General features: G+C 39.3%; 3 protein-coding genes across 4 annotated transcripts; all 3 read right to left on the bottom strand.

Annotated features, from left to right (window-relative positions):
• Nucleotides 1–3,705: 3,705 nt before the first annotated feature.
• LOC121808468 (DEAD-box ATP-dependent RNA helicase 35-like) lies at nucleotides 3,706–6,383 on the bottom strand. Its single transcript, XM_042208980.1, has 3 exons — nucleotides 6,246–6,383; nucleotides 4,973–5,892; nucleotides 3,706–4,756 (listed from the first exon to the last, which is right to left on the bottom strand). The coding sequence occupies exons 1-3, from the start codon at nucleotides 6,246–6,248 to the stop codon at nucleotides 3,892–3,894; spliced, it is 1,788 nt and encodes a 595-aa protein (XP_042064914.1). The 5' UTR covers nucleotides 6,249–6,383; the 3' UTR covers nucleotides 3,706–3,891.
• A 582-nt stretch (nucleotides 6,384–6,965) lies between these two features.
• LOC121806612 (P-loop guanosine triphosphatase YjiA-like) lies at nucleotides 6,966–11,052 on the bottom strand. The gene is made up of 10 exons (XM_042206726.1): nucleotides 10,634–11,052; nucleotides 9,945–10,010; nucleotides 9,555–9,735; nucleotides 9,231–9,427; nucleotides 8,962–9,012; nucleotides 8,781–8,872; nucleotides 7,993–8,120; nucleotides 7,599–7,687; nucleotides 7,414–7,518; nucleotides 6,966–7,232 (listed from the first exon to the last, which is right to left on the bottom strand). Exons 1-10 carry the CDS (start codon nucleotides 10,967–10,969, stop codon nucleotides 7,095–7,097), a joined length of 1,383 nt encoding a protein of 460 aa, XP_042062660.1. The 5' UTR covers nucleotides 10,970–11,052; the 3' UTR covers nucleotides 6,966–7,094.
• A 6,596-nt stretch (nucleotides 11,053–17,648) lies between these two features.
• LOC121808116 (protein TOPLESS-like) lies at nucleotides 17,649–25,662 on the bottom strand. 2 transcript variants are annotated; one of them, XM_042208480.1, is made up of 26 exons: nucleotides 25,514–25,662; nucleotides 24,972–25,114; nucleotides 24,673–24,852; nucleotides 24,469–24,582; nucleotides 24,228–24,386; nucleotides 23,758–23,938; nucleotides 23,548–23,671; nucleotides 22,926–23,035; nucleotides 22,683–22,833; nucleotides 22,476–22,585; nucleotides 22,319–22,388; nucleotides 22,157–22,230; nucleotides 21,989–22,084; nucleotides 21,806–21,901; nucleotides 21,446–21,573; nucleotides 21,123–21,357; nucleotides 20,850–21,008; nucleotides 20,697–20,783; nucleotides 20,382–20,528; nucleotides 19,699–19,809; nucleotides 19,443–19,622; nucleotides 19,233–19,361; nucleotides 19,046–19,141; nucleotides 18,760–18,948; nucleotides 18,507–18,673; nucleotides 17,649–18,177 (listed from the first exon to the last, which is right to left on the bottom strand). In XM_042208480.1, exons 2-26 carry the CDS (start codon nucleotides 25,049–25,051, stop codon nucleotides 17,964–17,966), a joined length of 3,387 nt encoding a protein of 1,128 aa, XP_042064414.1. In that variant the 5' UTR covers nucleotides 25,052–25,114; nucleotides 25,514–25,662; the 3' UTR covers nucleotides 17,649–17,963. The 2 variants fall into 2 exon arrangements, with proteins under 2 accessions (XP_042064414.1, XP_042064415.1); XM_042208481.1 differs by having other exon boundaries at nucleotides 17,649–18,174.
• Nucleotides 25,663–26,642: the final 980 nt, after the last annotated feature.

Here is a 26,642-nt window from a genome sequence, read left to right as displayed (position 1 = left end):
AATTGATTTTCCTTGTTAGCTCTCGTAGTTATTTGATTTATCCTTGTGCTTTCTATGTTCAATTGATTAGCTATCTCTTGAATACATGTTAGGGCATCCACAGTGGGACGGAAGATAGGCCGCCTGATGCCTCGGGCGCACCATCGTCCGCCACTGTGGGTGCGCGGACGATGGACGATGCGTCGTCCTCGCCCTAAGCTTAGTCCGCGGACGTAGCGCGGACGATAGGGCATCGTCCGCGCCATCGGCAGCCCACTGTGGGCGACGCGGACGATGGCGCGGACGATGCGACGCGTTTTTTATTGTTTTTCGAAATTTGTCTATTTAAACCTCGATTCTCATTCTATTTTTCATACGAACATTTCTCGCATCTCTCATTTCTCTCATCTCTCACATTTCTCCATCTCTCACAAACCAAAATGAACCACGACGACGACCGGAGTTCCTCGGAGGGAGGTAGTCCGACTTTGACTCAAGCCTTAAATGCAGCCGTTCAAGACGCAATAGCGGAATGCTTAGCCGAAATGCAGCGCGAGGAGGCGGAGGCGGCGGAGCAGATCCCCAGGCCTATTCGACGTCGGACGTTTGTCCTCCGCCAACACGCCGCAGCTCACGAACGTCTAGTTGCAGACTATTTTTCCGAGCAACCACGGTGGGGCCCGACTATTTTCCGCCGCCGGTTTAGAATGCATTGTTACCTTTTTCTCAGCATTGTCCAGACGTTGGAGTCACGTGATGAATACTTTCAGTATCGGGAAGATGGCATCGGCAGACCCAGACTTAAGCCGTTGCAGAAGTGCACAGTTGCACTCCGTCAGTTCCCCTACGGCACCACGACAGACATGTTCGACAAGTACCTCCACATCGGTGAGACAACAGGCCGCGAGTGCCTGAAGAGATTTTGTAGGGGAGTTGTGGAGGCTTACGGTGACACATATTTGCGACGACCGACTGTTGTAGATTGCCAGGGCCTGATGAAGATGCACGAGACGGCGCACGACTTTCCTGGGATGCTAGGGAGCATCGACTGTATGCATTGGGAGTGGAAGAATTGTCCGACGGCGTGGAGAGGCCAATTCACTAGTGGATACAAGGGCAGCCACCCGACGATGATCCTCGAAGCCGTCGCTGACCATCAGCTCTGGATCTGGCATGCTTACTTCGGTGTAGCCGGGTAGAACAATGACATCAATGTCCTCAACTCATCCACCCTCTTCACCGAGTAATGCAATGGCAACGGCCCGGCCATCGAGTTCACTGCCAACAGGCGCCGATACCACATGAGGTACTACTTGGCCGATGGCCTATACCCAAGGTGGCCTGTTTTTCTGAAGACGATCAGCTGCCCAATGGGTGAGAAGAGAGTTTTATTTGGGCAAAAGCAGGAGGCGGCGCGGAAGGATGTGGAGCGGGCATTTGATGTGCTCCGATCACGGTGGGCAATAGTGAAAGGGCCGGGGCATCTATTTTTCAAGGAAGTCCTCGCCGATGTCATGTATGCGTGCATAATCTTGCACAACATGATAGTCGAACACGAAAGTGAAAGTGTCACCGATTGGGCCGATGATGAAGGTGGGTCTAACTCCTCCAGCACGACGACCCCGCCCCCCGCTCAAGGATTACCGACGGGCTTCAATGGTGTTCTATCTAGACAGGCATCAATGCGCAACCAACAAGACCATGCTCAGCTCATGAACGACATGATTGAAGAAGTGTGGGCCCGTAACCGCCGTCGCTGAGTTTGCGTATTTTTTTAATTCGTATTGTAATGTATTAAATGAAATGAAGGGTTTTTCCCAATTTTTGTAGTTATTTAAACATTCAAATAAAAGAAAATGCTTTGGGCGCGCCTTAGGGCCCCCCACTGCAGGTGGAAGGGTAGGAGGATAAAATGCTGACGTCGGTGCATAGGGCGGGCTTTAGGGCGCCCCACTGCTGATGCCCTTAGAGTTCATTAGAGTACTCGGGAGACGAAATAATTGACTTGGAAAAGGGATAATTCACACTTTAATTCAATAGAACTCGGGAGAGTTAAGGTTTCATGTGAGGTCATTGGTCTTAACGATCTTTTGGGATTTAGATGTTAGTAATTTAAAGGGGACTTTGGTTTCAACATCTAATCTACAGGTTTCTCACTTCGGGAGGGGGTTTAATATAGTATTGTGACCGACTTAATAACTCTAGAGACCGTAATTCAAGGAATTCGATTGGATAATAGCTCGTGACTGTGTTTTTGGATCCTAAAATTCTACATTCTTTAGCGAGAAATTTCGTTATTTGGGATTAATTACGCTGACCTTTCGAAATGAGGGGTTAATTTTGTTGACCTTTTAGAATATAGGATCGAGGTGTGCGTATTTTTCAGAATGAGGGATTTCTGATTTTTTATCCTTTTTCTATTATTTTTTTCTATTTTTTATTTCCCATCATTTATAAATGGACAAAACTACCCTTTTCATATTTTTATCTAAATTCTAATAAATCAACATAATTACCTTTCATATTTTTTACCTATATTCTAATAAATCAAAGAGAATCACGTTTCTTTGGAGAGACGCCAAACTCCCATCTCTTTACTCCAGACAACCAAACCCGCCTCCACCTATCTCTTCTACCGTGCCTCCACTCTTTACCCTTTGCTGCCTATTTTCCTTACTCCAAACCCATCTCCACCCTCCTCGATGGGCGCCTCCGTCTCCACCCTTCTCTTCCCGCCGTCTCTTCAATCCAAAATAATTGTGATTCTGTAAGAAACCTATAAATACATGTATTCATATTTTCTGTGTTCGATGCATATGCAATATACATATATGAATATTTATTGATGATAAATTGTTTATGAACAAAATTGTTATTTAATAGACACTAGAATAGTTCACGCACAAAGACAATTGATTTATCAATATTTTAATATTATTATATCATTGTATATGGAAAAGATTAAAAGAGAAGATATTCAAAAGATTGACAAATCTCATAAATGATCGGTTGATTTATTAGAGTTTAGGTAAAAATATGAGAGGGGTAGTTTAGTTCATTGATCATTGATGGCAAATAAATAATAGGAAAAAAGAATAGAAAAAAGATAGAAAATAAAAAATCCCTTATTCTGAAAAATACGTACGTCTCGATCCCATATTCTGAAAGGTCAGCGAAATTAACTCCTCATTTCGAAAGGTCAGCGTAATTAATCCCAAATAATGAAATTTCTCTTCTTTAGCCTGCTTTGTATTCTTTTGTTTTATGCTTTCTGTTATTTGTTTATTTATTTCTGTCTAATTTAAATAATCAACCCAAAAATCTCGTGTCTCTAAATAGTATGACTCTTAGTATATGGTAGTCAGTTGCAATCTTATTCCATGTGTTCGATATCCCGGTACTGACCTTTAGCTATACTAGATCTATCATATATGCTTGCAGGTATTTATAGTGCTAATAAATAGTGCATCATTGTCCTTATTGGATAATCAAGTGTTCCAATTGCTTTAGTCACAATTATCATAGCATTATGACCTTTTTTTTCCTAGTCCTCCCTTTGTAGACAAAATTCTCAAAATACAGAGTAAAGAGGAGACTGTATCCAATCGCAAAGCAAAAAATTTCATTTGCCTTCTATAGTATTTCATGACAGCAATGATATGATGATGATTATAGTAGCATCTTGTTTCTGCATATGATTAACTGCTTGGATTCAATCAACTCGTATAAGAGAAATGTTAATCATGTTATCTTCCACATTTTCTCGACTACTCTGTAGGTATGATATCAGGACAACAGTTTGTCTACAAAACTGGACCTACAATTCATACTACTCCAATATTTCATCAAAATACAACACGAAAAGTTTTGACACTATATCCACTTGGAGTGAAGAGAAGAGCAACTTAGTAATCACATTTCCCCACGATAGCCCCCAGAACCAAAATAATCTCTTCTTGAACTTGCAATTTGCTGGCTCTTTTGATGCTCTAACTTGGGGCAATCTCGAATACGATGACCGAGCCCACCACAATACGCACATCCTTTCACTCCACTCGCATTAGCTATAGCCTCTGCATCTTCCATCGGGTCATCCAGCTCAGCCAGAACTGGAGGTATCCTCTGCTTCGCCTCTTGCAGAAGGTGTTTCAGATCAAGCAGAGTTGTCTCGCTCTGGTTCTTGTTGATAAAGGTCGTTGCAATTCCTGTTTTCCCGCATCGCCCTGTCCTTCCGATCCGATGGACATAGTTTTCTATTTCTGCTGGCATATCATAGTTGATGACATGTTGGATATCAGGAAAATCGAGACCTTTTGAAGCCACGTCAGTAGCCACTAAAACATCCTTCTTCCCAGCCTTGAACGAAGATATGGCGTATTCTCTGTCTTCTTGGTCTTTTCCTCCATGTATTGCAACAGCTTCGACTCCCTTTAACAGAAGATACTCATGAATGTCGTCCACGTCTGCTTTGTTCTCACAAAATACCAGAACAGGGGGTGATGTCTTCTGCAAACATTCGAGAAGGTAGACGATCTTCGCCTCCTGTTTGACATATTCGACTTCTTGAATCACATCCAAATTTGCTGCTCCAGCCCTTCCCACATTTACCGTGACAGGCTTTACGAGGGCACTTCTTGCAAAATTCTGAATCTTCGTGGGCATGGTGGCAGAAAACAGAAGAGTTTGTCTTTGGCCCTTGAAGTGATCAAAAACTTCCCTAATATCATCTTCAAATCCCAGATCCACCAAACGATCCGCCTCATCTAATGTCAGATATCTGCATAAAAGCTCACTTAAGACTTTATGAATTGAAATTGAATAATAGTACACATTAACTAACAAGATGCATAATTCTAATCTTACATGGAAGTATCACATAAGTACTACCCAAATCATTTTTTCAGATTTTATGTAAGTAAAGGCTATCGAATGCAGCAATCAACAACTAACAGCCTAAGTAAATAGAAGTTGCAAAGGGGGGAAGAAGCATTACCTGCAGTTGTTTAAATTCATTTTCTTCTTTGCTAACATATCCTTCAGTCGCCCCGGAGTAGCAACCACGATGTGAACTCCCCTTTTCACTATATCAAGTTGCAACTTCATATCAATTCCTCCAATGCAAAGCAAAGGCCGGAGCTCTGGATAGCCAGCCTCTTTCAAAGATTCAAGAAATAGCTCTACAACCTCAAAAGTTTGCCTAGCCAGCTCCCTAGAAGGACAAACAACCAATCCAAAAGGTCCTTCCCCTGGATTAATTGGCATCATCATCTCCTCCTGCAATGCTATCATAACGAGTGGCAACACAAAAACAAGGGTCTTTCCAGATCCCGTAAAAGCAATCCCAATCATATCTCTCCCAGACAAAATAACCGGGAGGCCCTGCACTTGGATGGGCGTTGGCTGCACAATCCCTTTAGCTTTTAAACTCTTCAAAATGGGTTGTGGAAACCTCATGTCCTTAAAGTTCTTGATTGGTGGGGGGACATCATCTCCATCAACGATAATGTGCCACTGCCTTCTTATGGCATCACAAGCCTTGTTCGACATCCTTCTTATTGGCAAGGGCGGCTTCCACCCAGTCGGTAAAGGATCAGTGTAAGTGATGCCCTTAGCCAGCTCCCGAACGGACATCAAAGTTTTCTTATCCGAAAGGTGCTCGATCATCTCCTTCTCCTGTAGTATCATCTGCTCAGTTTGGGTGATCTCCGGCTGATCTTTCTTCAGTTGAGAAGCTTTCACCAGTAGACTTGGTTTGGCCTCAACGAGATTCTGTTTCTCCATCTCTTCGTCGACTGCGGAAGACGCCCCCCTGCGCTGAAAAATCTTCTGTGCCTCAAGCGCACGCCTCTTCGCCACAGGAACATACTCAACGTAATCATCTTCCTCTTCCATCATATCCTCACCATGTGAGCCCTGAAATTGTTCGGATAAATGCATAAATCCAACACCTCCCCGATATTTCAAACCAAGTGCAAAATAAGTATGTAGTTCAGAAACCCTAGCCTAGCCTATAAATCTCGGATAATCCCAAAATCAAACACTAATATTATAATAAAACCCCAATTAAATCGCATAAATTAGGGCTACATCACGAAGATAACAGCTAATTCATGTAAAATTTTAGATTTATGTAATCTGTTAATGAGCATAAGCGAACTGAACCATTCGTGCCAGAGAAATTTGAAAAAAAAAAACGGAAATGACGAAAAAAAATTCGAACTTTTAAGAACCCAAATCGAAGAAACATTAAAATCAAAAGCACATACCATGTTTAAGAATCTTGAGAGAGATGGAACGCAGTAGAAGACGGCAAGTAATGGGGAGGTTCTTGCTTAAATAGCTGACACTGTGTCCGTGAGTTCTGAGGCAAGGAAAAGGCGGTTTTTCAAGCTTCTTTTTTTGTTATTGTTTTCTTTATTCTTGAGAGGTTTGATATTTTTATTGAGTTAGTAATTTATGTAATTATATAGGAGTAATGTTAACATTGCACTCAATTTAGTAATGTAATTAATCTTTTTTGGGGGATATTTCATTGCTCATATTTAGTAATGTAATTAATCTTTTTTTGGGGATATTTAATTGTTCATATTTGATATAGTAAGAAATACTAATGAATTTAGTAAATGTATAATACATTTGTAAATAAACTCTTTTGAAAATGACGACTCATCTTTAAAAAGCTTGTATACCTGTTCGAATTCGAAACAAACAAGCAAGTATACAACCAACCCCATAACTTATTAAGTTTACAAGCTCTAATAAAATTAACTGTAAATTGATTAAAATTTTATCAATGACTAAATTAATTAGGATAATTAAGGTGGCCGAGCCATGGGGATGTGTGGACGGATGGTTGTACAAGTTGTATAAAAGTTAAAAAGAAAAAATGCCTCCATAAGAAAAAAAAAAAAAACTTAAATAATAATTCTCGCTGAGAAAATCTAAAAATATTGAACAAGGATACAACTAAATAGCAACACAAATAATTAATCATGAAAAGTTGAGGTATGTTAACGTTACTACTTTATTAATAGTCGATGACAAAAACAACTGCTTAATATTGAAATAGATTCCACAAAATCATGGGTTGTATTGTATGTATCCTTAGTTCCTTGCTACAATAGACAGGCCTTAAAGCCTTGCTCCAGTTCCTCCCTGTCCAGGTTCTTCCCTATAAATACGAGCTTATTTACCCTCGCTTCATCTGCGCCCCATAACCTATCCGGTGAGCCTTGGAATATGTCGTGGACACCCTACAACGACCCACAATTACTCAAATTAAACAATAGTAGTAATTTTCAAGCAAAACATGATAAATCTCATAACCAGCAGCAGAAAAGAACCAAAGAACTGAGTATTTCAAAGATTGAACAAGCATATGGATGTTCAAATAGTTACAAACTGAGGAAAAGGAAAGGTGTTTAGATGGTTTACCTGAAACACAAATCGCTCGTCCATGCCATCCACAGACAGAAGACCCTTCATTCGATATATGTCCTCGCTTCTGTCTAACAACAGGTTACCTAGCCACATGTTGGCCTGTAATATGGTCACCAGACCAAATCAGCATTGCATATAGACATTAGAAGAAAGGAAGAAAGACTTTTTTTGCCACCCACCCTTTCAAGATCCAACGTCCCTTCACAAACGATGCTAACAGAAGAAACACCAGGGTCGTGGGTATGATCGTGGTGATGGTCATGATGTTCTGCAATGGTATTAAAAAAATTAGCATGGCAAACTCAACTGATGTGATTGTTTTATCATCAGCAGCATCATTTATGCAGAGCATATGAAGCTAAAAATGTCACTTTGCTTTTGGATAGGGAATAAATGAACTGCATAACTTTTTTTCCAATAGTCCCAACTCCCAAGGAAAAGGGAGAGCTAGAGTTACAGAGAAAAACAGGCATCTGATAACCATATTTCCAGTTAGCAGTTCTAATTCGTATAGCACAACTTGTGGCAATTATTCAAGGTACTTCTCAAGATGATAATGAAACAAAAAGTTACCATGGTCATGATTATGGCCATGTTCGTGACCATGATGATGGTGATCGTGATCGTGACCATGCTCATCCTCATGGCTATGACCATCATGAGCTTCCTTTGAGTGGTCCACGTCTACAGCACTATCAATTCTGCAAGTATCACTTGGGTTGAGCAAAGCTATACATCGAATCATACTTCACGCGAAAAAGAAAAAAATTCTTTTCGAGCCAAAGCATCATGCAATTTCCATACAGCACATTACAATTTGAATAGTGTACTTCGAGGGATAGCAAGCTAGCAAAAAAAAATACAAAACCAAACTTATTATATTGAAAACCAGAGTATACGATCATAGAAAGAGACTAAAGGAAAAAAGACAGGAAACATTGCAGCTAAAGAAGCAAATTAGTTCCACATATTCAAACAAGCATACAGGAAATCAGAAAAATAAAATACTGTGATGAATACATGATGCAGCTACCCAAGACGATTTCCAAAAATATAGACCCCCTACCCAAAAAAGAAGCATAAACACTTTTTTCTCGGATAATTTTCCTATTAGCTGATTCATCAATCATTTTTCAGTTAAAGCCCATAAGTTTTCCAAGGTTTGATACATCACTCTTTGTTTCTGCATGTTCAAGGTTCAAGAGTATCCATAACCATTGTAACTTCAGAAAAATTAGTTCTCATAATCAGCAAGCAAAAGGTCTGGAAGCACTCTCAATGTGGAAATTGAAGTAGACCTTTCCAAATGTCAGCTTATAAAACGAACTATAAGAATGGTCAAGATTTAAATTGACATAAACCTTTCCAAATCAAAACCTCCAATTCCAAGAACATAATCCAAATCAACTTGTCCATATTGTGTTTTCTTGAGTTGAGCCATACGATTTATGCCCTGGATTACATGAAAAAACTAGTCAGAGAGGATCCAGGACAAATAAAAATTAGGGGAAAGTAGTCAAACAGAATTTGTGAGAAACCCACCCTTATCCTTTCAAACAGAGAAACAACTGCAGGTTCGCCAACAAGGTCAGTCTGTAATCAAAACACCATGAATCATCCTTATAGCAAAATGTCAAACCCAAAGCTTAACTAGTGAACAACAAACTCTAGAGTAGACATTCTAAGAACCGCAGGTTGAGTTAGGCGAATAAGAATCTGAAAAGAAGGTATAGATTCGCTAGTACTTACAAAAAACTTTACATATGAGTTTTTCAAGAATAGAACATGTAATAACTACCACCTCACTGTACCTTGTTTACTATGATGCGATCAGCATATGCGATTTGCTCTATTGCCTCATTGACAACACCTTCCGCCTTAACTTCATCAAGATGAATACCAGCATGCTTAGCATCAACAAGTGTGACCACTCCATCAAGTTTAACATCATTAAATAGTTGATCCTCAGCATAAAACGTCTGAATAATTGGCGCTGGATTTGCTAATCCTGAAAAGATGTGACACGGTGCAGAAAATTGATCCATACATCAATTTCCATGCCATGGAAATGGGAAGACAAAAATAAAGAATGTTTAATCCTAAAGCAAACTAAATCATTTATACAATTAGCCTACCTGTTGTCTCAATAACAATGTGATCAAATTTCCCTTTCTTCTTACTAACAAGTTCTGAAATCATCCTTACAAGATCCCCCCTCACGGTGCAACATAGACATCCATTATTGAGCATCATAATGTCCTCTGCTCCAGCAGCTTTGGCAGCAACTAGGGAGCCATCAATATCAACTTCACCAAACTGATATACCAATAAGTCAACCAGAATTAGACTCGATCCACCTAGTTATAAAACTAAACATTCAAATCTCCTCTAGAGCATTTTATCATGCTCTTGAGGGAAAAGAATGCACCAAAGTTCCAATTAGTAATACAGAACTGATTATACAGATAATCTCGGATCCCATTAGTAATATCCACTTCATCACTGATACTAACAGCACTGCATACCTCATTTTCGATGACTGCAATGCGTTTTCCATGCTCAGCAGTCAATATGTGGTTTAACAAGGTTGTCTGCCAAGCAATTTTGAGAATAAATTAGAAGGATACATTAGCTAAAATCAAGGTAAACATCACTCACTTAGCTATGTACTGATGTACTTATAAGAAACTACAAGCCCTGTGTCAAGAATGCAAAGAAAGGGGTAGACTTAATCCAAATTCTAAGTATGTCCAGCCCTGTGTCAAGAATGCAAAGAAAGGGGTAGATTAATCCAAATTCTAAGCATGGACATAACTGCATCCATGGTTTAATTAGCTGGGAAGAAATACTGAGAATAGCATATTCCCTATCATTAGGTTTAGTAGCCAATAAAAATTTCAAAATATGTAACAAGATTAAAACTTTATCACCATAGTACCATGATTATGCAACACATCATTAAGCTAAGGACAAGTCCAATAAGAAAGAGTCTGTCATTGATAGAGCAGAATAGAGAAAAAAACAATCAAAAGATGAAATCTTTGACTATTTGAAACTCTTTACTCACACGTATACTTACATATACAAGCTCTCATCAGAACTCAATTCACATAAGAAAGAGAAAGAGACAGATAAAGTCGAACACTTAACATACAAAACTAGACAAATAACATCCAAAACTGTGAAAATCAAAGCCCAATAACTAACAAAACACCTTTCCAGAACCCAAGAAGCCAGTAATAATGGTAGCGGGGATTCTATTATCAGGAGGGATTTTGGTGACAACACCAGAATCATCAGTTTCTGCGGCTGAGGTGGCGGCGGAGAGTCTGCTGCAAAAGCGCCTATTCAGCTGCTTCGATGAACATAGGATTCTTGATTTGTCGGAAGCGGTGCAAGCCAAGAACTTGCGGTTCTGACCAGTGAAACACTGCCTGTTTCTGCTGAAAAAATGCGTGGTTTTCACAGATGAAATTGGATACGAGCGGCTTTTGGCTAATCCCACAAAACTCGAGGCGATTTCCAAGGAAACTGATGCTACGGATGCCATAATAGTTGCCAGAAGAGGCTTTGTGGAGAATGGAGAGGTTTTAAATTGTTTAAGAGGGTTTGCAGATTTTTATTGTGTCTGTGATTGGGTAAGGGGTTATCGTATTCTTGGATAAGAGCATCTCTAATAAGAATAGTGTAACCATAGCCCAGCTACAAACTGCTCCTGCCACATCATCAGCACTAAAACTCCTCCTAACACATTATAAGGATAAGCAACTGGACAAGCAATAGCTCAGTCATAGCCCAGCCACAATAAACAAAATTATTCAAAACAAATAATTAACTATCACACAAAATACGGAATTAAATTTACGACACATATACCGGAAAATTCAATAATAATATTAAAGTTTTAAAAAGTACATTAATTAAAAAAAGTACATTAACAAAAAAAATACATTAATTTTTTTAAAAAAACTCCTACTCCACGCACGCCCCGCCTCCGCCTCACGCCTCGCCGTCGTCGTCGTCGCCGTCGCCATCGTCGCCGTTGTCGCTGCTATCTGGGACCCCCAAATCTATTGCATCTGAGCCCGCGTCTGAGCCCCCCACCTGTGCCGCGACGGCAGTCAAATCGGCTCGCATACTCACGAGCAGTGCGTGAAAAAAAACTCTTCTACTCGAGGTCAGTGGTATTCTTCCAGTCATATATGACCTTGTACATCTCAGCTCGCGTTTGTTGACGCGCCAAGAAGACGAGGTCGGCTGTCGGGCTGCCAACAGTGGGGGATGGCGACTGGACCTCCTCGGACCTCTGGCGAGTCCGTTGCGCCCGCCTTTGACCAACCGAGCGAGTGCGGCGAGTAAACGCGGGAGGGGACGGGGTCTCCTGAGCATCTTCGGGGAGGTCGTGGGAACTGCCGCTGCTGCCGCCGGCGTAATCACCGGTATAGTTCAGGCGCTGCTTCTTCGGCCAGCCAGCATCGACTCCTGCCCGAAACTTCTCGGAGTCCATTAGCACCAGTTAGCAGTTCCAGTAGGTGAACTCCTTGTAAAGCCCGAGCACGGGGGACTCTTTCTCCGCCATCCTTCTGCAGTCCTCGTCAGTTTGGTCACTGGACTGCATTCGGAGGGCGTTGGTGTACAAGCCTGAAAATCGGGAGACCCCTTGCCGGATTCGGTCCCACCCCTTCCGACACTCCTCCCCGCTGCGTGACCTCCCCTCCGGGCAAAATGCCTTATAGGCTGCTGTTATCTTAGCCCACAAGTTGACGATCCTCTGATGGTTCGAGGCGAGGGGATCATCACAAACACTCACCCACGCCTTGGACAGCTCGACGTTCTCCGCGTCCGTCCACTTCCTCCGTGCCAAGCTGTCGTCACCAGCTGGCTGCGACGACTCGCCGACCACCCTCTTCCCCTTCTTCTTCTTGGGCGGGCCCTGACCCCGCCCTACTCCCCCCGTTTGAACGGGAGTGTCCGCATCCCCGAGATCTAGTCTCAACTCCTCTAAGGAGAAGGTCTCAAACCCAGTGAACTGCGTCTCCGCTGGGGTCGATGTGTGCGAAGCAGCAGTAGCAAAATCAAGACTGGGACGATAGACGTTGTCCCCCCCGGCGTCCCCTGCATCCCCGGGTACCCCGGCGTCCCCTGCATCCCCGGGTGTCCACCCCGGCATCATCGGCATAGGGGGTTGCATCCCCAGTCCCCCCTGCCCGCCCGGAACCGCAGGCCCGCCCTGCATCACCGGACCCCCCGGCATCCCCTGCCATCCCATCAAACCACCCCCGGATGCCACCCCGGGCATCATTTGCTGCCAAGGGTAGTAGTACCCGGGCATCGGACCCCATCCACCTCCTGCGGGTACCATCGGAGTTTGAGACCCGCTCGTCCCTGGAGTAGGCTCGTTGTTGTGCTCCATTTCGCGTTGTTGATCTTGTACAGAAATTAAGATAGAGAGAAAACTCGTTAAAACAAGTGGTGCAAATGAAAATGACATACAGATCGCGTTTATATAGTGTTTCGAAAAAAGAAAAAAAAAATCCCGCTCGCCGATCTGGAGCCTGCAATGGCGGCCAGCGAGCGCATCGCCGAGCGCTCGGGAATCAGCGTGCGCTCGCCGTTTTTCTTGCCGATTTGGCGCTCGCCGGCTGCAATGGTTCGGCGAGCGGACCGGCGAGCCCCAAGAATTGGCTAGCCGGTGCGCTCGCCGCTATTGGAGATGCTCTAAGCAAGATTGCAGTCATTTTTTTGTTATTTACTTTTTGACTTATAATCAAAAAAATAAATGGTTAAAATAGCATTTTCATTGGATATAGACCATTTCTCGATGTATGTGTATCATATTAATCTTATGTGTATTGGTTTTAACAACCTCTCTGCATCCACGTAAAATCAACTAAAACAATGCATTCACCCGTTAAAAACATGCATATTTTGTGCCAGAACAAGAAAGTCATACTTGAATTCGTCATTATGAGTCATCTCGATATCATACGATATCATCGAGTTTCATTCTATTAACATAAGAGCAAGAAATCATACTTGAACCCGCCAATATTAGTTGTCTCGAATTCATACACCATCATCCAGTTTCACTCTCTTAATAAATACTATAAATATAACATGAACATCTAATATAACAAGTCAAATATCATAGTTGCCATGATTTTTCTTGCTTTGATAGCCAAAGTGTACATATCTCAACATATTATCTTATGTTGCTTTAGTACTACCCTGATTAATGTGAAAAATATTTTCCAAGTCCTAATCTACAACCGATCTTCCAATAATATGATTAATTGCAAATGGCAAGCATGGAAACTGAACTTATGGTTACTTTCTTGATCGTTTGCAGCATAAACAAGCAATCGTCTTCATGTTTGTAGACGAAGCTGACAAACGTCCCGCCTCGATGGAATGTGTTAGCAACCCAACTTTGTAGATGCTCTAATACATGGACGGAGTAAGCATATAAGTAGAAGGAAAATGATTATTGAGTTGGAGATGTATGAATTATGATCATGTGTGCGTATGAGTTAATTTGTGATTTTGTTTTATGGAAAATCCCTCCTTTTGTGTGTGTTCCTTTTTTCATCTCTTTGGAAGACCAGTTACTAAAGACTGACAGTCTTAGCTAAGATGATTTTATGCATAGAAAAATTGGTCACTCGTTACGATAAATATTTTCTCCCTCGTGTATTTTTTTTGGGTAGTAGCCGGTAAGAAGTGATTTAGCAAAATAAGATTTCAAGAATAAGAAAATGAGCTTATATATATGGCATGAGCATGTTAGTTGGGTAAAAAAGAAAAGATAGCTATGTTCCCAAATGATACTCAAGATGATTGATAGTTAACTTACTTCACTAAAGTAACATGTGGTACCTGTAAAAGCATTGTACATGTACTCAGAGCATTTTAAAGTTTCTTTGAACTAGCTGCTCTCTCTGAGCCAACCTCCAACAGTCCAATATTCCCCACATTTTTTTAAGTTTATGTTGAGCAAACAAAGAAATAAATATCTAGCTGTAAAACCAACCTTGAAGCGGGTCTCTTGGATAGGATGGAAACAATGCTATCCTTGTTCAAATTTCGTGCAACTGTCTTGGTCAAGTCATTAAATGCATTGAAAGTAGGCATCTCAATATCCTCTTGTTTTTAATAAAAAAACCCCAACTTCTTAAATACCTCATCTGCTCGGACATTATATATCTGAATCGTAGAATCATCCATCCTAATTGCAATTATGTTGTTATCCTGAGCTAAAAATGTTGCTGCAAGTGGTGGTGGCATGAAGGTTGTCATTGTCTGCAATATTCATGATTTAGAGAAATGAATATAAGCTCATAACACAAGGGGACAAAATTCATTATTTCATTGCATCATTACCTTGAAAGTCATCATATTGAACAAAGATATCTTTCCTCCAGATGCTGACATTACCTAAGAATCATTCTTTGATAAAGCAAAGCAAGAAACGGCTTTTTCATAATATACAGTAATATTTAAGCCAAAATACATAACAGAGCAGTTTAGATACTTGCCTCCTTTGGAACTTCAAAAGTTCTTGACCACTTAACTCCCTTGGAACTCCAGAAGCTCTTGAGCTACTTGACTCCCCTGGAACTCCAAAAGATCTTGAGTTATACCTTGGAACACCTGAAGTTTTTGAGAGAGCGTGACCTCATGCACAAATTACATAATGTAATCTTCCTTATAAAAAATTTAGGGCACACTTCCTTAAAAGTTACAACCTTTTCTCATTTTTTGGTTTTTTTCCATGAACTAACAAAGTAGCATATAATGTCATGAACTTAGCGGGTTGTGCGAATTTCTCATCCGATCCGACCCAGATATTTTCGGTGATATTATGGGCTAGTTTGAATACCTCAGTCTTAATAATTACTTTAATCAATTTTAACTATAACTATACTAATCTTTAAATATTACTATAAAATTGTTTAATTGTAATCAAATGCATATTTTATTAGTTCAAAATGAGATAATATTAGGGGTGGGTCGGTACGATATATTGTACCGATCATATCGCATAACGTACCGAGTACTGCAATGTACATTACTACCACTGTACATTTTGGACTATGCCAAATAAAAATTTATTTGGTAGACAAAATGTACAATAAATATATAGAACCAAAGAAAATTAGTACTCATATTTTATTATTTTAAAGACATGTCCTTAAATAAATGCAATAAAAGGAGTAGAAATTAAAAAATTGTCCATAAATGTGTGGGTCCAATGTTGCCAAATAAATTACGAAGTACTTCCTCGGTCCCAATGAATATGACCTATTCCTTGGCCGGCAAGGAATTTTAAGCTATCTTTATTTTGTGTATTAAGTGGAGAGAATAAAATAAGATATAGGAGATAAAGTATAGATTAAAGTGTTTCTATTTCTAATAATGAGTCTTTTTAGTTGGGACAAAACCAAAGAGGAAACTGGTCATCTTCGAAGGTACGGAGGGAGTAGTAGGGTAGTACTCTCTCAGTCCCATAAAAATAAGGACAAGACGACACATGTATTAATGTACATGTTGATAAAGTAAGATAGAGATAAAAAGAAAAAGTAATTACAATATTGTTAGCGGAAAATAGAGTTCACCTTATTAGAGAGAAAGAAGTTATTAAAATTAGAATGTGTCATTTTCATGGTAAAGTCCAAAATGGAAAAAAGTTTAAATTTTTGTGGAACAAAGAAAGTACTTATATGCATAAATATATTTTATGTTCTTAAATAGGTGTAATTAGTAACCAAAATAATGTCAAAAAATCATAACCCTTCTGAAATTTATAGTAATTCTTCTCTTTAATTATTTCCTATATAAATTTATATGTAGAAATCATGGTATTAAATATGCCCGGTCAATGGATTTTGACCAAATAATAAATGTGACGAGACATTTAATTTTGTGAAATTAAATGACATAGCGTCGATCTACATTTTACGTAGATAAATGTAGTATATTCACTTTCTCAAATCCGATTTCCGGTGAGTGAGAAATAGTGGATTAAAGTTGGACATAATTAGCTTTTATTAAAGCTTGGAGTTGGAGCTTAGGGAATAATTAACTAGTGTTAATTATCCCACATTGGAGGATTAACACATCTTTTAATGTGTATAAATTAAGTGACTTTATGTTACTTAATAATTATAGTGGACCAAGATGGGTGAAAGAGCCCACACGCGCGCACACGCGCGCGCCGCCGCCGCCCGCCCGCCCGAGCCCGAGCCCGTGCTCGCGGTCGCGGGCCGCGGGCCCGATCCCGATCCCGATCTCGATCTCGATCTCGATCTCGGACTTGGACTTGGACTTGGACTTGGACTTGGACTTTGGGTGGTCTTCGGTTACGAATCTGCCATGATGAGCCTTCATGGCTCGGTTGACCCTGCATGGTGGCTTGGCCTATAAATAGGCTAGCCATACCACTGCATTAGGACACACCATTACAAGCCTTCTGCATCATCATAAGCTCTCTCCCTCTCTCTGCATTGTCCTTCTGTCGAAGCTCTGCCCTCTCCTCCATCCAATTCGCCGGAGCTCTACTGATTGCGGTGCTGCATCAATAGAGACGTAGCCGTTTTACCTTTGGGGACGACACGCCAAACCGAAGAGCACTACCGGGGCGTATCTCGTCTTGCGGGAAGAGGCCTCCTCGACTCGGCTAAACATTCACGGTTTATTTGTTTCATTGTAATTCAGTTCAGTTTCGTTTCTTGTATTCCTTCTTTTGGGTTGTATTACGCCCGACTTTTATCTCTTGTAATCCAGTAGAACCAACATTATAGTCTAATTCTTCTCTTTAATTATTTCCTTTATAAATTTCCGTAGATGTTATTCCCAAGTTTTGTGAGCCTAAATTTTAAAAATCTATTGCTATTTTATATTGTGAATAGAGAAAAAATTTCACTTTAAATATATTGTTATAAAATGATTGTGTATACTATTGTAACAATTTGATGTGGAATAATGTCCAAAATAGGGAAACAAAATCATGTTTTTATGTATGCTTACAATTAGTTTAAAAAGTGTCCAAAAAAGTGTTTCTTCGATTCACTGCACAAATTAGTTTTAAAAATTTACTATGCACGTATGTTTACAATAAAAATCATACATATGTCAACATATGAATAAACGGACATATGTATTTCATCATTGGGTGAAGCATAAAGAAAGGCTAAACCAAGCAGAAAATTATCTTGAACAAGATAAATGGCTAACAACAAAATGAATTTGTCTATTAGTCTAGAATACCAATAATACCTCAAAAAGCCTTTCATCTTACATCATATGTTTTACCCAAAATGTGGTAAATTAGATTGTCATGTATAAGCCAAAGGTGAGAGTTACTTACATAACCAGCTCCCAAGAAGAAGAATACGTTATGGAGTGCCAGAATACTAATGTACAGTTATGTTAACCACAATGTCATTACCGCCATTCTCCACCAAACCCCAAGAGAGAGTTATACGGTGAGAGTTGAAAATGCAACGTTGCCTACTGCGATTTGTAACATGTCTAATTTCTGGATATCACCTTTGTGCTTGATCTTGGGACGATCCCCCGACTAAAGGAGTGGTTGGTACGCTGCTTGTAGACCCATTTTCAACCGGTGGTGGCATGCCCCATTTACCTTTGGATTCAAGCGGTTCAAAAACATGAACTGAACCGTCCGAGAGACCCAACGCAAACTGATTTGGCTCGTGTGGATGTGCAGCAATCACAAGAGGGTGCACATTTGAACTGCTGGAGAATATAAGACAACGTTTAGGTAACTAAGAAATAAATAGGATTTTTATAACCTCTCTTGCACATATGTACATCTGAATATACGGTAGATCCACTACAATTAGGTTCATAGTCGCAATTGGGGTCTATTTAATTCCCAATTAGGATCTAATTAGGGTGGATGCACATGAGTCTGACTCATTATAAAATGGGACAGGACCAGTTATGAACTTCACAATATCAATAATCAGATGAGAGACTAGTTTGCGATGCATGATGGCTCCTTGGGAAACATGAGGAAAACAAAGCCCAACAGCAATCGGTTAATTATCATGAGAAATACTTGCCTGACACTTGAGGGAAGATAAGAGGAAGGATTAATGCGGCATCTCAAACGAAGGTGCGCAGCAGTGAATATGCACACCGTTCCATCAAGAAAACTTGCATATACCAGCTGGCTATCACAGGAAAACGTCGCATGTGATATCGAGGCAGCAGATTCTCGTGGTGTCCACTGACCACGGAAAAGACGCTAAGTGTTAGAGATCTGCACTAAGAAACTCTTGATTTTTAACAAGACAAATTGCGCAGTTAAACTACCTGTTTCATGCATGTTAATTTCGTTGTTTCAAATATGGCGAGCTGTGTCTCATGTACAACCAGAAAATGAATCTGGTCTTGATGAAACTGTACACGTGTTTCTGACTGTGCTGCCAGTGACCTCTCAGGAGGTAGTTGCAAAAATCTTGATTTCTGCTTTTCCCATCCATCAGAACTCCACACACATATCTAGAGAGGAACAGCCAAATATATGTGAAAATCAGAAATGGCTCATCATAAAGTAAGCAAATCAACATTAGTACAAACACATTCTCAGGTTCTTGACCTGAGCATCGGCTCCTGATGAAACTAGGACATTTAAAACATTTGAGAAGGCAAGTCCTGTAATTCTTTTAGAATGACCTTTAAGCTTGCTTTTGACCTGCACAAGAAATCAAATCAATAACATACTTCTATTCCTAGCCTCTGGCGAAATAATTGTTTTTAATAAAAAACCCTAACTTCTTAAATACCTCATCTACTCGGACATTATATATCTGAATCGTAGAATCATCCATCCCAATTGCAATTATGTTGTTATCCTGAGGATGAAATGCTAAAAATGTTGCTGCAGGCGGTGGTGGCATGAAGGTTGTCATTGTCTGCAATATTCATGATTTAGAGAAATGAATATAAGCTCATAACACAAGGGGACAAAATTCATTATTTCATTGCATCATTACCTTGAAAGTCATCATATTGAACAAAGATATCTTTCCTCCAGATGCTGACATTACGTAAGAATCATTCTTTGATAAAGCAAAGCAAGAAACGGCTTCATCAGGGTTTGTGTCAGCCGCATCATTGGTCATCAAAATGCCACTTGATGGTTGCCATAATTGTGGTGAAATAGTGGCAGTTGCCTACATCATTAACATTTTAATCTCAGGTGACAGATACTTGAAATTTTAGGGTGAAGAAGATAATAGTCCCTCTTACTTTTCCACTCGAATTATGGTCACTCCGCTGCCATTTCCAGAGTAAATGGATTGTATTTGAAGCCAATGCCAGTATGGCACCACCAGAATTTGTATATATTAACCTAGATATCTGTTAGAGCAATACAAAGAAGAACCTTGTTAGTGACCAAGTGCCAACATGTCTGCACAATCAACATGAAAATGACATGATTTTAGTAGTCATAAATAGATGGGATAAGTTCTAAACAAGAGGAGATCGTTCTGGTTAACAGTTTGGCTCTGGTAGAATAAAACAGACAGGCTAAAGGTAAACAATACTCAAAACAACTTGCGAATGCAAGAACAATCATTAGATCTCCATACATCATTATAACTAATAATCAGTGATAACGACTACTGGTTAACCAAGTATACCAAGATACAAGAAAAATAAAATAAAATGGTAAGGACTATAATAGAAAAGAAAGTTTATGAATTGCAAGTGTGCTGTAGGAAAGGAATTATGGTGGAAAATAAATGATTGTGTTATACCAAGCTTTTTATACAGCCAGGAACTTCTATATGAACATATTCTTATGCTTAATGCAAAAAAACTGTTTTACAATTCGAAAGAAACATAAAATCTCATGGCAACTTCTGATCATAAAAATGATATCTCACAAGTATATGCCCGGTAAGATGTAGAACAAAAAGAGGATACACCTTTGTTACTCTTAAGTTCTCTGGGAGCTTCAGGGCTCGGCATTGAGATGGTTCATTAATTTCACTGAGCTTCCAAATCTTTGATTTGTCATTTGTTTCTTCTGTTAATCTAGGTTTCACATCTCCAAGATTTCTTGTATCTCCATTCTACAATATCAAACAGTGTTGTAAGCATAGAAAAACTAAAAATGTAAATTTTAGTACATAACAGAAAACAGGTAACACGGTGCATGTGACGTTTCTAGTAAAATAAAGATTTATCGTTCAGAACAGTAGAGGGTAAGTTGCAGCAGAAATTTAGGAAAGGACACCAACCATAGTGGAGAGGCCAACAACTGAGCCCACCCTGTCCGTTAGTCCAGCACTAGTAGCCGCCGCAGAAGATATTGGATTGACAGTGGGCTGTTAACAACATGAAACCGTTAATATAATATGGATTCAGAAGATACTGCAATTAAATGTAATTACCTTTGCAGCTTCAGAAGCCCTTGAGGCATCAAAAGCAAGGCTTTCATAATTTCGTAGTAATCGAAGACCATCTGGATTTGCTAAAATTTTGATTCCATTTTCGTTGGCAGAAACAGCCAATAAGGTCCCATCTGTATTGAACCGGATGCGTGGACTTGCCTTTCAATTTGTTGAAAGCAAAATAATATCTCAGTGAACAGTCATACTTCTAAGCTGTCGACTCAAAAAACAAAATTACTTATAAGCTATCCATAATGTGAATAAGATACTCACAAGAAGACCTCCATCAGCATCACTACTAGTCAAAAGTTGAGTATTGTCCATATCCCAGAATTTGACAGAAAAGTCGTCACCAGCAGCCAAAAACCTATTTTTAGTAGTATCAAACTGCACGACCCCCAATGATCGTTTTCGGAAACCTTGATATGTTCTTTTCACAGCCCCTTCACTTTCATTCCATTCAACAATGTGCGACTCTCCATCTTTACTGGTCCCACAAGAGAAAAGCCTGAACAAGAAAATTTCCAACTTGATGTACCTGGTAATGAGCAGCCAATACTTAAATCAATATTGCACTTTGAACCAGAATACTTTACCTTGATCCATCAGCACTGTAGGCCATGGTTGTACACCAACGACCAGGAGCATCATAGTCAACTCGAGATCCAAAATTGTCATATAACCACGCCTTAATCTTTCCATCTAATGCTGTAGAAAAGATAAACTGCAAAATAATGGCAGTTATATTATAAGCAACTTTATAAAAAGAAACATATACATTGAATTATTTTAACATCTTATTGTCCATAGATGTTGTTTACTCATGATTAGATTACAAAAGAGAGAAAATATTCTGAATTCTGAATATTATTAATTAACAAATGATGTAATTGCTATGATAGCTTATTAACTCAGGTTATTAACAAATGATGTAATTGCTATGATAGCTTATTCACCTGAATATTCTCCTTGTGGTGAGGGCATACTGAATATACAGGGGCCTCGTGACCTTCAAAAGTGTATTGTTTGGCACCAGTTTTGGCATCCCAAACCTAATAATCACGAATTACCAGAAAAACAATTTACCACATGAATATACAAGCTTAGCAGCAAAACTAAAGGTTACCATGTTTAACTACCTTGATTAGCTTGTCATCTCCACAAGTTATCACAGAAAGCTGCTTATTGGGATGTGAGAATGCAAGATCATTTACTCCGCCAACATGAGCATCAATCTAAAATACCAGTAGTCAGAGTAATTCAAAATAATCTTAGCATTGACCAATGAGGTGTGATGACTAAGTCACCTCCAACTGTTGGCGCACATCATCATTCCCATGATATGAATAAATCTGTACCAAGTGTCTTGAATATGCAACTCCTGTTGGAAGAAAGATGAAGAGAGATAAATATCAAATCACACAATCAATGATATCGCATTAAACTATTTGAGGCTTAAGCAACATTACCAAACAAAGACCCATCTGGGCTCCAAATCACGCGATTCACTGAGACGGCAGGATCTTTCACCAGACCAGCCTGGATTCAGTAGAAACTTATGTTTCGGGCTAATGATACTCAAGATGATTGATAGTTAACTAACTTCACTAAAGAAAAATGTGGTACCTGTAAAGGCATTATACAAGCAGTCACATCCCACACTTTGAAGTTTCTTTGAACTATCCTCTCTCTCGAACCAACCTCCCACAGCCCAATATCTCCCACATTGGTTCCAACTGAGTTTTCAGATAGAATAACAATATAGCATTGGCAAAATCTTTACATGAAGATTATATAGAGAAAACAAAGAAAATATCTAGTTGCAAAACCAACCTAGAAGTAGAGTCTTTTGGATAGGATGAAAATCCATGCTCATAGGAGATGATCCTTGGTTCAAAGTCCGTGCAACTGTCTTGGGCAGGTCATCTGGTGCATTGAAAGTCTGGCTATGAGCATGCCCAGAGAATGACATAGGAAGATTCGCCTACATACCATAAAACTCAGATCAGATGATGAACACAACAACCCAAAAGTAGGCGTCTCCATATCAACATTGTTATCCTTTACATATCCAACCTCCTCATCATTTCCCAGAGGTCTGGTTCTTTTACTAGGATGTTCAGAATCACCAGCGAGAAAATCAACAGAGGAATTTGTTGGCGGAGTCCTAGGATGTTTAAGGGAAGCTGCACAAGGCAATAAAAAAACAGAACCACTTTAGAAATAAACTCAACCTGGTTGAGTATTAAAGCGAAACAATAATGCTTAGAATACACTTCAAGTAAGAGAATTAATGCTTTCAGTACTAGGACATTCCAACGTGCATGTGCATATACATCAAGAACACCGAAGTGATGAATAGACTATGGCATTCACATTTAAGGGAAAAGTATCAACATTCAAACTGTGCAAACATAAACTATACAGCATTTGTGGATAACTCAACAGAAACAATCCAATTTCATCACAAGCTTGTTTCATCATTGTAGAAGAAATCAAATTGCTCATCAGTTCTTTTCCATAAGGAATGAGCTAACTACTGCAGAAGAATGGTCCAATGTCATAAATATCAAGGAAAAATTAGAATACCAAATGAAAATCCAACGAGGGGAGAGTAAACAATCTCTCATTCAGTTTTAGAACTTACATGACGCTACAGTGTGATTTTGAAAATGCTCGTGTATAAAGAAATTCAGACCTGGAATAGGCGGGCCACCAAGACCTATAGGTCCACCAGAGACAGCTGGATGAGCTGCAGTAGGTGGATTAGACATCCAACCTGCGAGGGGCGTTGGAACTGGGGCTAGAGTAGTTTGGAAGGGCTGGCCAGACCAATAACAGGACAGTAAGCGAAAAAAGATGCTGCCAGGAAAATGCCAAAACTAGATATCAACATTTATAAACCAACCACATGTGAACCCAACGGAGGAAAGCCACCCGGTTTTGGAACTGCTCCTCCGAGCAGTGGATTGTTTACTGGAGAGGGTGCGCGTGCACCATTTTGTTGCCCACATGAGTGATCAACAAAAAGTGTTTTAATATCTGGATTTGGCCTTGAAGTTTTACAAAGTTGGTGCTGCCAATTTAAGCTGCAGAAACATATGCCATTAATTTTTGTATATGCAATTGCTGTAACGAGCTGGTATGAGAATAGAATAGAATGGGGAAAAAAGCTTTGGTCTCGTATTTCCTAAGCAACAGGGTATACCTAATAACTAGTACTCCGTATTTCACAAGGAATATTAATACCTAATAAAACCCCCGTGAGTTGATCACTATAGAAGTCTTGCTTTAATCATTTCAAACACATTAGTTCTCTTGATGTTTAACAATACAAGTAGAGCCAAAGCCAATAATATGCCTCAAAGTGGAGTATACCTTTGATTGATTAGTGTTCGCAGTCTTGAGTTCTTAAGGTTTGGAAACTGTAATTTATCACGAAACAATGGATTTGCCTCAATAAGCTTCTTCAGCTCAACAAGCATAATGGCTCGTGCAGATTTCGTATCTCCGTACTTTGATAGTTGTTCATTCTCCCTAAGCAACAAGAAGCTCGGTGTGATAAGGTATCAATATCTAACCTAAGAAGGTGATCAATAAATAGCAATTGCCTGAATACCTGAAATTCTCTAATGTCAACAGCTGAGTTATCTCTTTGAAAAGCTCTTCATTAAATGATGCAAATACTTTTAGATCTTTTACGAGGATCTCAACAGCCTTGGACCGATCGTGCCTATATATATAACAATAAAACCCAATTTAAATTAGCAAATCAAACTATTCTTGGAATTCAGACTCTCAACAAGCAAAAATATAGTCTCACGTATCCAATGCTTCAAGGTACTTCTGCTTCCTAATCTCAAAAAAGATCTTCATTGAATAGCGATTGTCGTCTACTTTAGTGAAACCAGAGAGGTATTTTTCAACGTCCGCCCAGTTCCCATTGTGAACTTCATCTTCAAAATATTTCATGTTAAAGAAGAACCCAGATTCTTGCTCAAGCCTACAATTAGAATGGCCACATTAACAAAAACAGATAATTATAACCCAATCACGAGAAAAGCACCAAAATATCAATTCACACACACAGATAGCACTTGCAATAGTAATGAATTAACTTACTTGTGAACGGTCTCTTTGAACTTTTCTTCATCTAGGAACTGTAAGATCAAGTACACCAGTTCTCTACTGAGAGAAGACATTCAACCAACTCCCCCTCAAATCCAGGGGGATAATTCGCGCGAGAGTAAACTATAGTAGCAGATCTGTAAAACCCACAATAAATGATTAATCTTAAAAAAAACTAGAGAAAAACAATAAATTGAAGGGACTACCACTAGCCATGATTAATTGTCAAACCATGTTTCCATTTCATACTAAGATAACACTACTGTTAACACAAGGAAAAAAGCGGAGAAATGAAATTCAACGCATACGTAGATCCTTAAACTGATCTCAATAAAACAGAAATGGAGAATTTTATGAGAAGGGGCAAAGCGAGCACCGACAATTTAAGGGTTTTGATAAAACTTCAGGCGAACAAATTAGGAATTCGAAGCTAATTTAAGATATCAGAGCAGCTTGAAATGGAATCTGAGATGCAAAGAAAAGGGGAAGCATAAAAAAACAGAACAGAAAAATCAAGAGAAATTATGCGTCAATACTTAGTGAGCAAAAGCAGAGCTTAGGAAAAAGACATCAATAGCGGGAGAAAAATAAGAGTTCTCTTCAAAGCGATATTCCAGAATAAATATGCATACGATGCCCGCGTGTGCGTGTATTTTACTAGTAATTATATGCTCGGAGAGAGAGAGAGAGAGAGAGAGGAAGGGTTTACTTCTGAGATCGATAGATGGAGAGACAGAGCCGAGGAGCTTGACGACAAAATGGGGCTTGATTTTAGATATGGAGGTGAGAGATTGTGTATAAAAGCTATATATACACGCAGAGACACATGGGGGGTTCCATTCTCTCTCTAGAGCAAAAAAGATTAACCACTACTTGAGGAAAATAAATCATTTATATGAGGACGGGAGATGATAAGCTATTCCGCTTATCATTTCGTAAACAGTCATAAGTGAAATAATTTATCATCACGGGAATATACTGCTTATCATAAATGTGCAGGCAACATGGGCCCCAGTGAGCCGGCTAGGTTCTTTCTTGTCCGTGTTAAACGGCTTGGAATCTTTTAGCCGACAGCTAGTCCTCGGCTCCTGTTCAGTTTTAGCCACCCCTATTACATTATTCATACAGCTGCATTACAAGACAAAATACGTACACCCTAATTTGAATACTAGGAGTACTTGCAATCGATTTAAAGTTTTCTCATTTTGTAATAAAATTATGAATCAAGTGCAATTATCACCAATTCTTAAATTGGAACATATTTAAGGGATTTGTTAAGTTTTAATAATACACAACCGATTTTAAGTAATTCAATCTATTCTGTTTGATATTGTTTGGAATAGTAATTTGATTTGGTATAAAATTGTAAATTTGAACAAGTTTCAGCTTTTTAAATTCCTTTGTTCCATGGCTTTGCTGAAATAATACCCCTCCTACCCATTCCCAATAATCTTGAAGATGGTGTTTGATTTACTAGATAAAAGAGTATTAAGATATAATCTATAATTAAGTTGTGAGATTATTTATTAGGAAGATGTTGGTTATGATTACTAATTATCACATTACTATCCATTTAGGATTAAGTCATGGATTTCAATCTCATGAACCAAACATAATATAAATTTAATTATGAGATACAATCTTGCAAACTAAACACCTTTAAAA

Source organism: Salvia splendens, chromosome 6, assembly GCF_004379255.2.
Source record: "Salvia splendens isolate huo1 chromosome 6, SspV2, whole genome shotgun sequence".
Classification (NCBI taxonomy): Eukaryota; Viridiplantae; Streptophyta; class Magnoliopsida; order Lamiales; family Lamiaceae; genus Salvia; species Salvia splendens.
The sequence above is the reverse complement of the archived record's forward strand: the minus strand, read 5'-3'. Positions and strand labels throughout refer to the sequence as shown.